At 36.7% G+C, this 15,402-nt stretch overlaps 1 protein-coding gene across 1 annotated transcript in view; it reads right to left on the reverse strand.

The window, feature by feature from the left end:
* Positions 1–15,402, reverse strand: part of LOC108294032 (cytochrome b5 reductase 4) — a 94,163-nt gene that overhangs the window by 55,092 nt on the left and 23,669 nt on the right. The window contains exon 4 of the mRNA XM_037733967.1: positions 2,894–2,996. Coding sequence (XP_037589895.1) covers positions 2,894–2,996 — 103 coding nt within the window. The remainder of the gene's footprint in view (positions 1–2,893; positions 2,997–15,402) is intronic.

A 15,402-nucleotide genomic window follows, 5' to 3' on the forward strand; every position in this document is an offset into this window, starting at 1 on the left:
AACAGAATGATAGATATCAGAGGCAGGGAAGGGTGCAAATCAAGATCCATGTTAGGAATATTTACCCTGATATATTCTTTGAGGACTGCAAATGCCAGGTTAATGACTGTAAATTTACTTCCCTGTCAGTGGTGAGCCACTGACAACTGCAGAGCAAGGTGCTAAGATGATTGCCTTTAAGAAAGCTAATCTAGCTGTCATGTTACCTAAATTGGTACTGAAGGTAAAGATATCAAGATAGTATTAAAAGAATACAGCTACAGAGGGTGAACTAAGGCAGTGGGAAGACAGAAAAAGGTGTAATGTTTAAAGATGGATCATAGGATGCGGCCAGTGATTGGACTAGGGCACAATAAGAGATGAAAAACATTACTCAGGGCTTCAAGTTCCCATTACAAAAAACAGGAAACAGAAAAAAAAAAAAAAAAAAAAAAAAAAAAAAAAAACACAAAAAAAAAAAAAAAAAAAAAAGAGGAAAGAAAATGACTTGGTATTATTATTTTAGGGCATAATGAGCTGAAGTACAGGGCATCAAATTGCCCATCAGGTATTTGGAAATGCAATTTAAGAGATCAGCAGTGGTATAAGAACAGAAATAGGACAATAAAGAGATTATTTACTATCATTTGAGCAGCTAAAATACTGGGCACAAGTAAATTCTCATATTGAAAAATGCAAGTGTCATTGTAGTTTCTAGTTTACTTCTGTGGTGAGCAAGTCATAAATAATCTAAACATCCCTGGTCTTATTAAAGCCAAGGGGGTTGCAATCTAATTGCTTTAAATCTAGCAATCTAGTAAATATTCTTTTAAATGCTAGAAAACTTAACAATATAGCACTTCTTGTGAATTCTCCAAAACAAGCTTTCCATAAATAAGGTCTGTATAACTTCTTAACACTCAGGAACAGAAGTAAGACTAGTCTTTATTGGAAATTCTTCCTGTGGCACAGTACCTTCAACATTAAGAGGTTACGAGGCATATTCAAGGGAAAAGTATAGCCGACAAGTTTTTAGGCAAATGTTCCTAAACCTTTCTATTTGGCTTGCATTGCTAGATAACAAATACCAGGCCAGGCATGGTGGATCAAGCCTATAATTCCAGCACTTTGGGATGCTGAGGCAGGCAGATTACTTGAGGCCAGGAGTTTGAGACCAGCCTGGCAAACATGACGAAACCCCATTTTTAGTAGAGAACTAAAAATACAAAATTAGCCAGGCATGGTGGCACAATCCTGTAATCTCAGCTACTCAGGAGACTGAGGCACAAGAATTGTTTGAACCTGGGAGGCACAGGTTGCAGTGAGGCAAGATCATGTCACTGCACTCTAGCCTGGGGGACTGAGCGAGACTCTGTCTCATAGATAGATAGGCAGGCAGACAGACAGAAAACAAATAGCAAAGGCCAACGGGAACTTGCCTTGCAACAGCAATAAAAACCTTCCAAAGAGAATGCTGTTATGATCAATGAGCAAACATGACTTCTCCAGCCCAGGAAGAACATTAACAGCAAATTAGATCCTGCCATTTAAGCAAATGCAATTAAGTGCTCTCAAACACAGTGGGCCCTTAAACAACACAGGTTTGAACTGCACAAGTCCTCTGACACCTCAGGACAGAAAGACCAACCACCCCCCTGTCCCCCGCCCACCATTTCCCTTCCTCCTCCTCAGCCTACTCAAGATGAAGATGAGGATGAAGACCTTTATAACAATCCATTTCCACTTAAGGAATAGTAAATGTATTTTCTCGTCCTTATGATTTTTCTTAACAGCATTTTCTTTTCTCTAGCTTACTTTATTGTAAGAATATCGTATATAAAGCATATAGCATGCATATATATATGTTAATTGACTGTTGATGTGATAAGCAAGGCTTCTGTTCAACAGGAGGCTGTTAGTAGTTAAGTTTTTGGTGAGTCAAAAGTTACACATGAAGTTTCTACTGCATGGGAGAGTGAGGGTGTTAGCATCCCAACGCCTACATTGTTCAAAGGTCAACTATATAAAACAAATTCTATTTCTGGCAACATGGTCAAAAAAATCAAATTCTAAAATGGATGAGAAGGAAGGAAGGAAAGAAATCAAATTATATTTGATCAAAAAACAGCTATAATATAACCCAACCTGATTCAGGTATCTTGAAATGATAAAAATCCAATATTATAACCTGGTTAATCATCATTAAAATACAAAATAAAGCATATATGAGACAAAGGCAAATTTCTATCTTTCTAAAGATTGTTGTCTCAGAATAACAGCTCAGCAAACTGATAGTAATCAACATTCTGTATAACTTTTAAATAGTTTAAGAGATAATGCTAGTTTTTAATAAATATAAGAGGAAAAGTGACTAATTTACATACCTTTTGAGATAACCTACACAGAATCTCTGCTATCATGCTAGGAAAAATAAGTTTCTATTCATTAATCAGCCTCAGCAAACTCTACATAAATGCAAATTCAGTATAGAGCAGTAGGCTGAATATATAGCAATCCCTAGGTGACAAAGGACTAAAATAAAAGAAGCTAAGTGACTTAAAGTGATTCAGCAAGTTACCAGTGGATCCCAATGTTCCTTCTTACAACTGTCACTACCCCCCTCAAGCCAATCATGATGAAAACTAATCAAGACTAAAGAAATACTTACCAACAAAGGAGGCAGCAAACACTTAAGACCCCTAGACACAGATGTGAAACATCTCTAAAATTTTAATAACTCAAAGGCAAATTAAATGAACAACTGCTACCTGTGAGCATCTTCCCACACTTCAAAATTCAAGCCAACACATCTGGAATTTATGAAACTATTTTCTTTCTTTCTACAAATGTCACACTGGTAAATCTAAGAGTACTCTTCCACTGGAATACTTTGGTTACTTTCAGCACATCTTACCTGATCAAAAAGTTCAGTGCCATCTGATCCTGCTGCTCTCATTAGTTCATCTTCTCCACCAGGATGATACTCCATATAAGGGCTGACATTATAAACAAAACCTATATCAAAGCGAGCAGAAATAATATCCTAAATGAACTTCTTAAAAATTGTAAAGCCTATAAGTTTCAGTAATATATTCCAATATATATTCCAAGTATATTCCATTATCACTGTTATTTCAAAGTATCAAGAGCTGTAAAGGGTCTAAGATTTCAAGCAAGCAAAAAACCTGCCACTTTCATGTGTCCTGAAGATAACATGAGACTCCCAGGTCAGAGACAAAGGAGAGGTTAGCAATCACATCAATAGCAGTAGTCAGAATATTAACATTTGTATCAGTTCACTGAACTATAATTCCCAAGAGAGCTATGTGAAGAGGGCCAGGTAATATCTGCTCACTCAATGTGCTGCATTACAGGAAAGGGACTCTAAGCTCAGGAAACTTGAATCTTTTATAAATATGCTTGCCCTTGTTCCTGAGGGAGACATTTTTATTATGCAGAAGAATAAGCAAATCTGTCCTTTGTTCTAGAGGGAGACACTAACATTCAAGGTTTGCGATGCAAACATCCTTGAAAAGAGTGTCCAAAAATACAGTGCCTCTGTTCACAAGATGCGCAGAAATGCAAAAGAAAACTGCCTCCCAACACGAAATGAAATACTGTGTATATAATTTTTGAAAGTACACACACACACACACACACACACACACACACACACAGAGAGAGGGAGAGAGAGAAAGTGACTGCTACATATCTGAGACAGAGAGAGAGAGAGAGAAAGAGAGAGTGATAAAGAAAGAGAGAGAGACAGAGAGAGAAAGGAAGAAACAAAGAAGTGACTACTACGCAGCCATAACATTTCCACTCCATGATCCTCTACTGCCCTGGTGGAAGAATCTGATGAAAATAGAATCAAGCTCTAATCCATGTTTCTGACCATCTGAGCAAAGGGTAAGCAATGGTGACCACTTAGACATGCTCTGTGGAAAGGAAGCCCAACTCTTCTCAAAGATTATTATTCAGATTTTAGTCTTTTTGTCTTCTCTAAATATTTATTTCATCTATTCAACTATTCTTTAATCTTTTAATAAAGAGGATTAGGGAACAACAAATACAAAATATCTCAATACATAGCTCTCCCAAGGAAATAAGTTTCTTTTTCATTCTTGAAAACTAGATAAATACTAGACAAATCTCGCCCTAAAAACATTGCAAAAGTGCAATAAGAACAATTTCTATTTTTTTTTAAATATCCAGGACTATTTCCTCTTTACATGATGACTTCCACGAATTTAAATAACTTCAGATAACTTAAAATGTTCACTCTATACAATAATCTTGGAAGAAAAGAAGAGGTTGGATTTCAGACCCAAGAAAAGTACTGCAGTTTTTTGACCAGATATATTTTAGAAAACAACCAACCAGTCCAGATTTCTTTATAAAATTTCCTAAAGTTAAGCACAAAGGAAGTAAATTCACAGAATTTCTCTCTCAGCAGCAAATAAGTCTAACAAAGTTAGTTAAATTCCCTCATTTTTCCTTGCCCGTATGCCTGGAGTCCCATAAGATTTAGAAGGATATTTCCCATTGTTTAATGCTCCAAAATAACAGAGACCAAAAATGTGAGTGGTAATCATTAGGATCATAATTATTCCCAATAGGCTTTTTGAGACAGAGGATACCTCCCAAACAAGAGTTCCAAACTTTCTCTGCAATCAAGTTCTGACTGGAGTTCTACAGTTTCTCAAGAACAACAAATCTACAACCCACGATCACCTGTAATGGAAGTCTGTGAGTTTGAGGTAGCTTAAACAGCTATCCATGATGAGCACATAAAGCCTGAACATTTCATATGTTCTCTGCTAACCTGCTAGCCCTTTACATTGACCCTTATACGTCACAATCTTACCTTTCTTTCTGATACAAGCTAGGATCACTCTGTGGACATGAAGAGTATTCCATTCTTTCCAAATGAAAAACAAAACAAAACAAAACAGGAAAGTCTATCCCTTACTACAAGGAATTAACACTGCTAAATCATGTCTCAGTCCAAGATGCATTAGATCGGAAAGCACTTGGCTGTGTTAGTAATTTGCTAATTATGAAACTTAAACCTAGCCCGAAAAAAGAACAGGTGCATTTCCTCTGATTCAAGGCTCTTCTTTCTTCTTTCTCTCCTTCTTATCTCCCATTTTTTCCTTTTCAAAAGCATTTTCTAACAACTAAAAACTTGGACCCCTGGATGTGGCAGAGAAATACAAATGTGAAAAATCAAACTTTATGCTTTTCCTTCATGCTTTACTTTACAGGTGTACCTCAGAGATACTGCAGGTTTGGTTCCAGACCACTGCAGTAGAGCAAATAAAGCAAGTCATACTAATGCTTTGGTTTCTTAGTGCATACGAAAGTTATGTTTAGGACAGGCATGGTGGCTCACGCCTGTAATCCCAGTACTTTGGGTGGCTGAGGCAGGAGGACTGCTTGAGGCTAGGAGTTCAAGACCAGCCTGGGTAACATAGTGAGATCCTGTCTCTACAAAAAAATAAAATAAAAATTAGCCAGGCATGGTGGAGTGTGCCTGTAGTCCCTGCTACTCAGGAGGCTGAAGTGGGTGGATTGCTTGAACACAGAAGTTTGAGGCTGCAGTGAGCCATGATCATGCCACTGCACTCCACCCAGGGAAACAGTGAGGCCCTGTCTCTAAAATATATAACAATTATATTTGCACTACACTGTAGTCTATTAAGTGTGCAATAACACTATATCTAAGACAATATACATACCTTTATTAAATATACTTTATTGATAAAAAATGCTTATAATCATCTGAGCCTTGAGTTAAACGTTTTGCTGGTAGAGAGTTTTGCCTTGATGTTGATGGTTGCTGACTAATCAGCAAGGTGGATGCCTAAGGTCAAGGTGGCAATTTCTTAAAATTAGTCAACAGTAAAGTTTGCCATATCAACTGACTCAACCTTTCATGAGATATTTCTCTGTAGCATGCAATGTTGTTTGATAGCATTTTACTCACAGTAGAACTGCTTCCAAAATTGGTGTCAGTCCTCTCAAACCTTGCTGCTGTTTTATCAACTAAGTGTATGTAATATTCTAAATCCTTTGTTGTCATTTCAACAATGTTCACAGTATCTTCCCCCAGGAGGAGATTCCATTTCAAGAAACCACTCTCTTTGCTCTTCCCTAAGAAGTTACTCTTCATCCATTCAAGTTTTATCATGCAGCCGTTTCAGTCACATCTTCAGGTTTTTCTTCTAAATCTAGTTCTCTAGCTGATGTCACATCTACAGTGACTTCCTCCACTGACGTCTTGAACCCTTCAAAGTCATCCATGAGGGGTGGAATCACCTTCTTCCAAACTCTTATTAATGATGATACTTTGACCTCCTCTCATAAATCACAAATCTTCTTAATGGCATCTAGAATGGTGAATATTTTCCAGAAGATTTTCAATCCACTTTTCCTAGATCCATCAGAGGAATCACTATCTATGGCAATCAGAGCCTTCCAACCTTGATTGATGGGATAGAGAGGATAGAGGGTGGATGCTGTGTTAGAAGGTGCTACAGTCTGGATATTTGTCCCAGCCCAAATTTCATGCTGAACTGTAATCCTCAATGCTGGAGGTGGGGCCTGCTGGAAGGTGTTTGGATCATGGGGGCAGAACCCTCATGGCTTGGTGCTGTCTCCATGATAGTTCTCACAAATCCGGTCATTTAAAAGTGTGTGGCACCTTCACCCCTCCTCTTTCTTTTTCTTCCTTCTGCTTTTGCTATGTGATGTGCCTGCTCCTGCTTTGCCTTCTGTCATGAGTTAAAGTTCTCTGAGACCTCCCAAGAAGCCAATGCCAGCACTATTTCCTGTACAGCTTGCAGAACCATGAGCCAATTAAACCTCTTTTCTTTATATATTACCTAGTCTCAGGTATTTACTTACAGTAATGCAAGAACAGTTTAATAGAGAAGGCATGATGAACATTGCTATCAGGCCTCTTGGGTGATCCAGTGGCAATGTCAATGAGCAGTAATAATTTGAAAAGAATCTTGTTTAATGAGCAGTAGGTCTTAACGTTGAACTTAATATATTCAGTAAACCATGCTATAAACACTGATGTGCTGTCATCCAAGCTTTGTTGTCCAATTTATAAAGCACAGGCAGGGTAGATTTAGTATAAGTCCTAAGGGCCCTAGGATTCTTGGAATGGTAAACAGACATGACTTCAAGTCACCAGCTGCATTATGCCTTAACAAGAGAGTCGGGCTGTCCTTTGAAGCTAGGCATCCCCTCTCTAGTTGTGAAATTCCTATGTGGCATCTTCAGCCAATAGAAGACAATTTAATCTACATGAAAAATGTGTTGTTTTGTGTATTCACCTATGTCACCGATCTTAGCAGACCTTCTGGATAACTTGCTGCAGCTTCTACATCAGCACTTGATGCTTCACTTTGCACTTTCATGTCATGAAGATGGCTTCTTTCCTTAAACCTCACCAACCAGCCTTTGCTAGCTTTTAACTTTTCTTCTGCAGCTTCCTCATCTCTCTCAGCTTTCCTAGAATTGAAGACAGTTAGCATTTTGCTCTGGATCAGGTTTTGCCTTAAGAGAATGTTGTGGCTGGTTTAATCTATCCAGACCATGAAAGCTTTGCCCGTATCACCAATAAGGCTGTTTTGCTTTCTTATCATTCATACGCTTACTGGGATAGAACTTTTAACTTCCTTCAAAAACTTTTCCTTTGCATTCACAGCTTAACCAACTGTGTGGCACTACTGGCATAACTTTTAGCCATTTTTAGCTTTCAACATGACTTCCTCACTAAGTTTAATCTTTCCTAGTTTTTTATTTGAAGTGAGAAATATGCAACACTTCCTTTACTTGAACACTCAGAGGCCAATGTAGGGATATTAATTGTCCTAATTTCAATATTGTTGGGTCTCAGGGAATACAGTGGCCCAAGGAGAGGGACAGACAGGAATTGTCAGTAGGGGAACTAGTGAGAACATACACATTTGTCCATTCAGTTTACCATCTCTTATGGGCTCAGTTTGTGGCACTCCAAAACTATTACAATAGCAGTATCAAGATCACTGATCACAGGTCACCATAACAGATACAATAATAATGAAAAAGTCTGCAAGAACTATCAAAGTGTGACACAGAAACATGAAGTGAGCACAAGCTCTTGGGAAAATCGTGCCAAAAACTTGTTAGACACAGGGTTGCCACAAATTTTCAACTAGTAAAAAATCCATTACTTGCAAGATACAATAAAGTGAAGCATAATAAAACAAGGTATGTTTGTACTCTATTTGTACCATATATGGCTTTTAGAAATTAAATCTCTCTTGTGCAACGTTCTAGCCTCCTATGAGTTCCACCTGGTTTTTAGAAACTAATTTTGTAACTGCCGATTTTTCCAGTGATTCAATTTTATTAACTTATTCCCACATCTCTAGTTGCTCGGGTCTGGCAGATCTGGGCATTCAATTACTTATTAAATATAAATAAATAATAATTATGGGCCAACAGACATAATCTCAAATTGATACTAGGTTATTAGTGAATTATGCAAAACCTAAATCCTAATAACATTAAGAGCAAAAATGGGCTGAAACAGATTCATGAAACACCAATTCTACACGGAGCAAAACTGGACTATAACCAAAGACTCCTCGTCACAATCCAACTGGTATTTTTAGATCATTTACATGGATGATCTTCAGCGGCAAAGGGGGATTTAGGGAGAATACCTATCTATCCATCCATCCATCCATCCATCCACCCACCCATCCATTCATCCATCCATCCACCCACCCACCCAACTACCCATCCCCTACTTTATGCTGATACTTTATTTTTGTCTGTGTTTTGTTTTTTAAACTCTAACCAGGAGCAGGCACAAAAAAAGGACTGACTGAGAACTGTTCAGAAGAGCCAATTATTAAAACTAAAATACACCACTTGTATTAGGAAGGGATAATTCAATGTTTAAATAGATAATTTTTAAATGCCCTAGCAATATGAGGATTCCATTGTACAGCTAATTTATCATAGCAGACAGGCAGCACAATTTAAAGCACATATTCACAACAATAACTACACTGAGTTTCACTCTTTTTAAAAAAAATTACACTTTAAGTTCTGGGATACATGTGTAGAACATGCCGATTGGTTAAACAGGCATATACATGTCATGGTGGTTTGCTGCATCTATCAACCCATCATCTACATTAGGTATTTCTCCTAATGCTATCCCTCCCCTAGCCTCCAACCACCCAACAGGCCCCAGTGTGTGACGTTCCCCTCTGTGTATCCACGTGTTCTCATTGTTCAACTCCCACTTATGAGTGAGAATGCGTGATGGTTGGTTTTCTGTTCCTGTGTTAGTTTGCTGAGAATGATGGTATCCAGCTTCAACCATGTCCCTGCCAAGAACATGAACTCATCCTTTTTTATGGCTGCATAGTATTCCACGGTGTATATGTGCCACATTTTCTTTACCTAGTCTTTATCTTTGATGGGCATTTGGGTTGGTTCCAAGTCTTTGCTATTGTGAATAGAGCTGCAACAAACATATGTGTGCATGTGTCTTTATAGTAGAATGATTTATAATCCTTTAGGTATATACCCAGTAAAGGGACTGCTGGATTAAATGGTATTTCTAGTTCTGATCCCTGAGGAATCACCACTCTGTATTCCACAATGGTTGAACTAATTTACACTCCCAGCAACAGTGTAAAAGCGTTCCTATTTTTCCACATCCTCTCCAGCATCTGTTGTCTCCTGACTTTTTAATGATCATCATTCTAACTGGTGTGAGACGGTATCATACTGTGGTTTTGAGTACATTTCTCTAATAATCAGTGATGATGAGCTTTTTTTCATGTTTGTTGGCAACATAAATGTCTTCTTTTGAGAAATGTCTGTTCATATCCTTTGCCCACTTTTTGATAGGGTGGTTTTTCATTATAAATTTAAGTTCCTTGTAGATTCTGGATATTAACCCTTTGTCAGATGGATAGATTGCAGAAATTTTCTTCCATTCTGTGGGTTGCCTGTTCACTCTGATAATAGTTTCTTTTGCTGTGCAGAGGCTCTTTGGTTTAATTAGATCCCATTTGTCTATTTTGGCTTTTGTTGCCAATGCTTTTGGTGTTTTAGTCATGAAGTCTTTGCCAATGCCTACGTCCTGAATGGTATTGCCTAGGTTTTCTTCTAGGGTTTTAATGATTTTAGGTCTTAAATTTAAGTCTTTAATCCACCTTGGGTTAATTTTTGTATAAGGTATAAGGAAGGGTTTCAGTTTCCGTTTTCTGCATATGGCTAGCCAATTTCCCCAACACAATTTATTAAATAGGGAATCCTTTCCTCATTGCTTGTTTTTGTCAGTTTGTCAAAGATCAGATGGTTGTAGATGTGTGGTGTAATTTCTGAGGCCTCTGTTCCCTTCCACTGGTCTATATATCTGTTTTGGCACCAGTACCATGCTGTTTTGGTTACTTACACTGAGTTTCACCAGGCAATGTATGGGTAGTACCTGTTTTTAATATCTTTTCATACTAAATTAACTCTTTTGTGTTACATCTGCAAGTCTGAGCTCTTAAGCAAGTTCTCAGAATAAAAGTTACCCATTTAAAAATTACCAGTGAGTACTTCGTATTGTTAGAAATGTAAACTTCAAAATCACAGAATAATAGCCTTAAAGACTAGGAGAACTTTAAGGGCAATTTTTAGCCTCATCTCTCATCCACTACAGGCTTTATTTCTATAAAATCTTACAGATAGAGCATCATCCAGCATCTGTTTGAACAGATCCAGTACCTAGTAGCTCACCACTTCTTTTAAAAGCTTAGTTCAAGGATCAATATCACTTTTATACCTAAAAATTAATATTTCCTTTTTATGCAGAAAGAATTCTTTCTCTCTTGAAAAACACTGCCTACGGTATTTCGTTTGTGTTTTTTATATTTATTTGTTTTTAATTTAACCCCAATTGCCTCTGATAAAGACTGTGGACATCCTATAATAAAATATTTAAATTTAAGTTCATGAAAGTTTGTGTGTGAAAAATTAAAAAACCCAAAACAAAATGTGTAGAAGAAAAGAAAGTATATCAACTGTCTAAGCTCACTAACATTACTATGAGCATTTAATATAGTCCTGAACTTTCTAGCAGCGAAGGCCAAACAAGACAGTAATAACAGTGGTCTCATTATCTAATTTTAAAAATTACTAAAAATAAAACAGAAAAAGAAGACTTTTTAGCTCGTTAATTCTTTAAAACGGAGTAACTCTCGATATTGTGAATTATGAGTCCTTATAAAGGGAATACTAACCACATAACAGATACTACAACTTAACAGTACACAGAAACATTCCTCATGTGGCATTACTCTCATCCTCCCTACCCCTGGGTAACCACTAGTCTACCTTCTGTCTCTATAGATTTGCATATTCTGGACATTTCATATAAATGGGATCATACAATACATGGTCGTTGTGACTGACTTCTTTCAAATAGGATAGTGTCTTCAGGGTTCATCCATAATGTTGCATGTATCATTATTTTTTGCTTTTATGGATGGATAACATTTCTTCTACGGATATACCACATTTTATTTATCTATTTATCAGTGGATGAGCATTTGGGCTGGTTCCACTTTGCTACTGTTTAAATATCTGTCCCTTCTAAAATTCATGTGGAAATTTAATCCCCAGTGTGGCAGTACTGAATGGTAGGGCCTTTAAGAAGTGACTGGGTTATGAGGTCAGATTCATGAATTAATGGATTAGTGGGTTCATGAAAGTGGGAGTGGTGGCTCTATGAAAAGAGGCCTGAGCTTGCATGCTCAGTCCCCTCACCATGGAATGCCCTACACTGCATCAGGACTCTGCATAGAGTCCCCATCAGCAAGAAGGCTCTCACAAGATGCAGCCTGTTTACCTTGGACTTCTCAGCCTCTATAGCTGTAAGAAGTAAACTCTTTGTCTTTATAAATTACCCAGTTCCAGGTATTGTTATAAGCAGTGGAAAAAAAAAATGAACTAAGGCAGTTTTTGGCTATTATGAATAATGATATTAACATTCATGTACAAGTTTTTGCCTTATGTTTTCATTCCTCTTGAGTATATTTGAGTATATATACCTAAAAGAAAATTTGGTGGGTCACAGAGCATTCTATATTTAACCTTCTGAGGCACTGCCAGACTGCTTTCCACTCTTACCAGCAATAGACAGAGGTTCCAATTTCAGAGAACTCTTTTTAAGTCACTATTCCAACTCTCCACAGAGACGAAAAGCCATCTATAGGACCTGAATCATGTCACAAATAGCTCAGAAGACTGAATTCAGAACTGGATTACAGCATGCTCCAACTTAGTCTCACACCTAGCTCTATATAACAGGGTTTGGTTAAAGGCAGCGCAATGTAAGACTAAAGTGGTATTTTATCCATACTAATCTATCTTCCAGATGAAACTCCCACAAATTTTCAGGTTAGGTAACCATACATGTGAACTATAACGGCTCACCAATAAGGAGTGAATATCACCATGGTTCAGGCCACACATCCACTAACTAATAATTTTTCATTTCTTCTTTGTTTACTTCTGTAAGTCAGAGAGACTCAAAATATGGTCTAGGGACTCTTGAGGGAGCTTCAGACCCTTTTGGTGGCTCAAGGTCAAAAATTCTTCATAGTAATAACAAGATATCATCTGTCTTTTTCTATTCTCATTCTTTCACAAGTATAGAGTTTACAAAATACTACATGACATGTGATATTCGATAGAATATCAAAGGTGCCACGAGAATATAGCTGTCTTCTATTAAGCCACACACTAAAGATATTTGCCAGAATGTAAAACAACACCACTTTTCTCTTTTTTATTTTGGGAAATAGATATTTTTCATAAACACAGGTACTATTTATAACATATAGTGGGTTCATTATTTGTAAAATTATTTAAAAATATTCTTTACATTTCCTAATTTTTGAAAGATAAATATCAATATGTCATAAACAAAAGCCCTTTGGAGTCCTCAACAATTTTTAAAAGAATAAAGATATTTTAAGACCAAAAAGTTTGAGAAGCACCGTTTTAAGTAAAAGTGGTACTTCTATAATAAGATCAAAAAATAATTTTGGGTTTTGAAATTCAAACAAATATTTAACTCCAAAGCCCATATTATACTCATTCAACAAAAATTCATTTAATGCCTATCATGCATGTGCCAAATATTATGCCAGTATACTACAGCATTCTTGCAACTATTCACCACTGTTCATTTCCTGTCTATAAAATAAATGAGGGGAAAAGATGTATTCACATGATAAAATTATGGTTTATTTCACTGTATTCAAATGCATGGGGTGATTGTTACATACTGTGACTACTTTGCCATCTTGTGTTCAGTAAAGAAACTGCACATTATTGTAATTACTTCCTGTCTACTGTTGAGGAAAGGTGTTAAAATATGCAACTGTGGTTGAGGATTTTAATCCTACAGCTCGATTCTATTAATGTTAGCTTCATGCCTTTTGAATCTTTGCTATCACAGGCATAAACAGTTTTCCTAATGAAAAGACCCTTTTTATCATTATAAAATGTCTTTATCTCTGGTAAGACTCTTTGTCTCATAATCCTTTTTATCAGATATTAGTTTAATCCAACCAACAATAAAACTTACTCGTGGATAGTATACTTTTTTCCAAACATTTACTTTTAACCTATTTGTGTTTTTAAAGTATATTTCTCATATAGTTTGTTCTCCTATATTTTTTTAAAAATTCAATCCGATTATGTCGGCTTTTTAATTGTCATATTTAGGCCATTTGTATTTAATGNCTTATAGACATCATGTAGTCAGGTCTTGATAATACATATATTTACACATGGGTGCACTACAGAGATAATATCTATCTTATCTATGTGTTAGAGTGTTTGATTCATTTACACTAAATTATTAGTGTGGGAGATTTTACTAATCTCCCTCCCAACCCCAAGTTTTCTGTTTATGTCTCTACTTCTCTTTCCCCGCCTTCTTTTGAGTTAACCAAACTTTTTTAGAATTTCATTTTATTTTATCAGTTGGCTTTTTGGCCTTCCTCTTTAAATTATTTTTTAAGTGATTGTTCTAGGAATTGTGGTATATATCCTCAACTTTTACCTGCTGACTTAAGAGTTGAGATATATATATATATATATATTTTTTTTTTTTTGAGATGGAGTCTTGCTCTGTCACCAGGCTGGAGTGCAGTGGCGCAATCTCAGCTCACTGCAACCTCCGCCTCCTGGGTTCAAGCGATTCTTCTGCATCCGCCTCCCGCTTAGCTGGGACTACAGGCGTGTGCCACCAAGAACCATTTACTGCCAATTCCTATTCTTTAACTCCACAATACAATGTTAAAACTTTTGCTTTAAATAGTCATGTATTTTTATAAAATGAATACGACAGAAAGTAATATTTACCACCTCCTAAACATCTGAACTTATTTATTTTTGAGATGGAGTCTTGCTCTGTCGCCCAGGCTATAGTGCAGGATCTCAGCTCATGGCATTCTCCACCTCTCGGGTTCAAGTGATTCCCCTGCCTCAGCCTTCTGAGTGGCTGAGACTACAGGTGCGTGCCACCACACCCGGCTAAATCTTTTTGTATTTTAGGAAAGACTAAGTGCTGGGATTACAGGCATGAGCCACCACAACCAGCCAATATCTGAACTTCTATCTGGTATAACTATTTTTCAACCTGATGAACTTCTTTTAGCATCTCTTATGTTGCAGGTCTACTGGTAATAAAATTCCAGTTCTGATTTATCTGAAAAAGTCTTTATTTCATCTTCATCCTTAAGGAATTCTGTCTTTTTACAGATACAGAATTCAGGATTGATGATGTTATTTTTTCTTCTGCAGTCGTTTTTACTATTTCCCAGTGTGTTTTCTCTGGCAGCTTTCAAGATTGTCTCCTTATTGTTAGCTTTTAGCTGTTTAAATATGATGTAGCTAGATATTATTTTCTTTCTATTGATTATGTTTAGCTTTGCCAAGCCTCTGAATGTACAATTTATGTCTCTCACCAAATTTGTAAAATATATGGCTACTATGTTTTCAAATATTTTTCTGCCCCATTCCTTCACTCCTCTCCTACAATTCCAATGACAACGTTTATTAAACATTTTTATTTTGTCTGATAGGCCCCTGAGTACCTGTTCATTTTATTTCTGATCATTTTCCTCTCTGTTCTTCAGATTAGACAATTTCTATTCATCTATCTGCAAGTTTATTAAGTCTTTTCTATATTACCTCCAATCTGCTACTAACCCCACTCAACAAATATGTTATTTCATATATTTTTCAATTCTAGAATTCTATTTTCTACTTTCCATTCCTCGAGAGTTCCTATTTTTTGTTCATTATATCCATGTTTTGGGGTTTTTTTTTTTTTTTTTT

Source organism: Cebus imitator, unplaced genomic scaffold (genome assembly GCF_001604975.1).
Source record: "Cebus imitator isolate Cc_AM_T3 unplaced genomic scaffold, Cebus_imitator-1.0 Scaffold558, whole genome shotgun sequence".
In the NCBI taxonomy this organism is placed as follows: Eukaryota; Metazoa; Chordata; class Mammalia; order Primates; family Cebidae; genus Cebus; species Cebus imitator.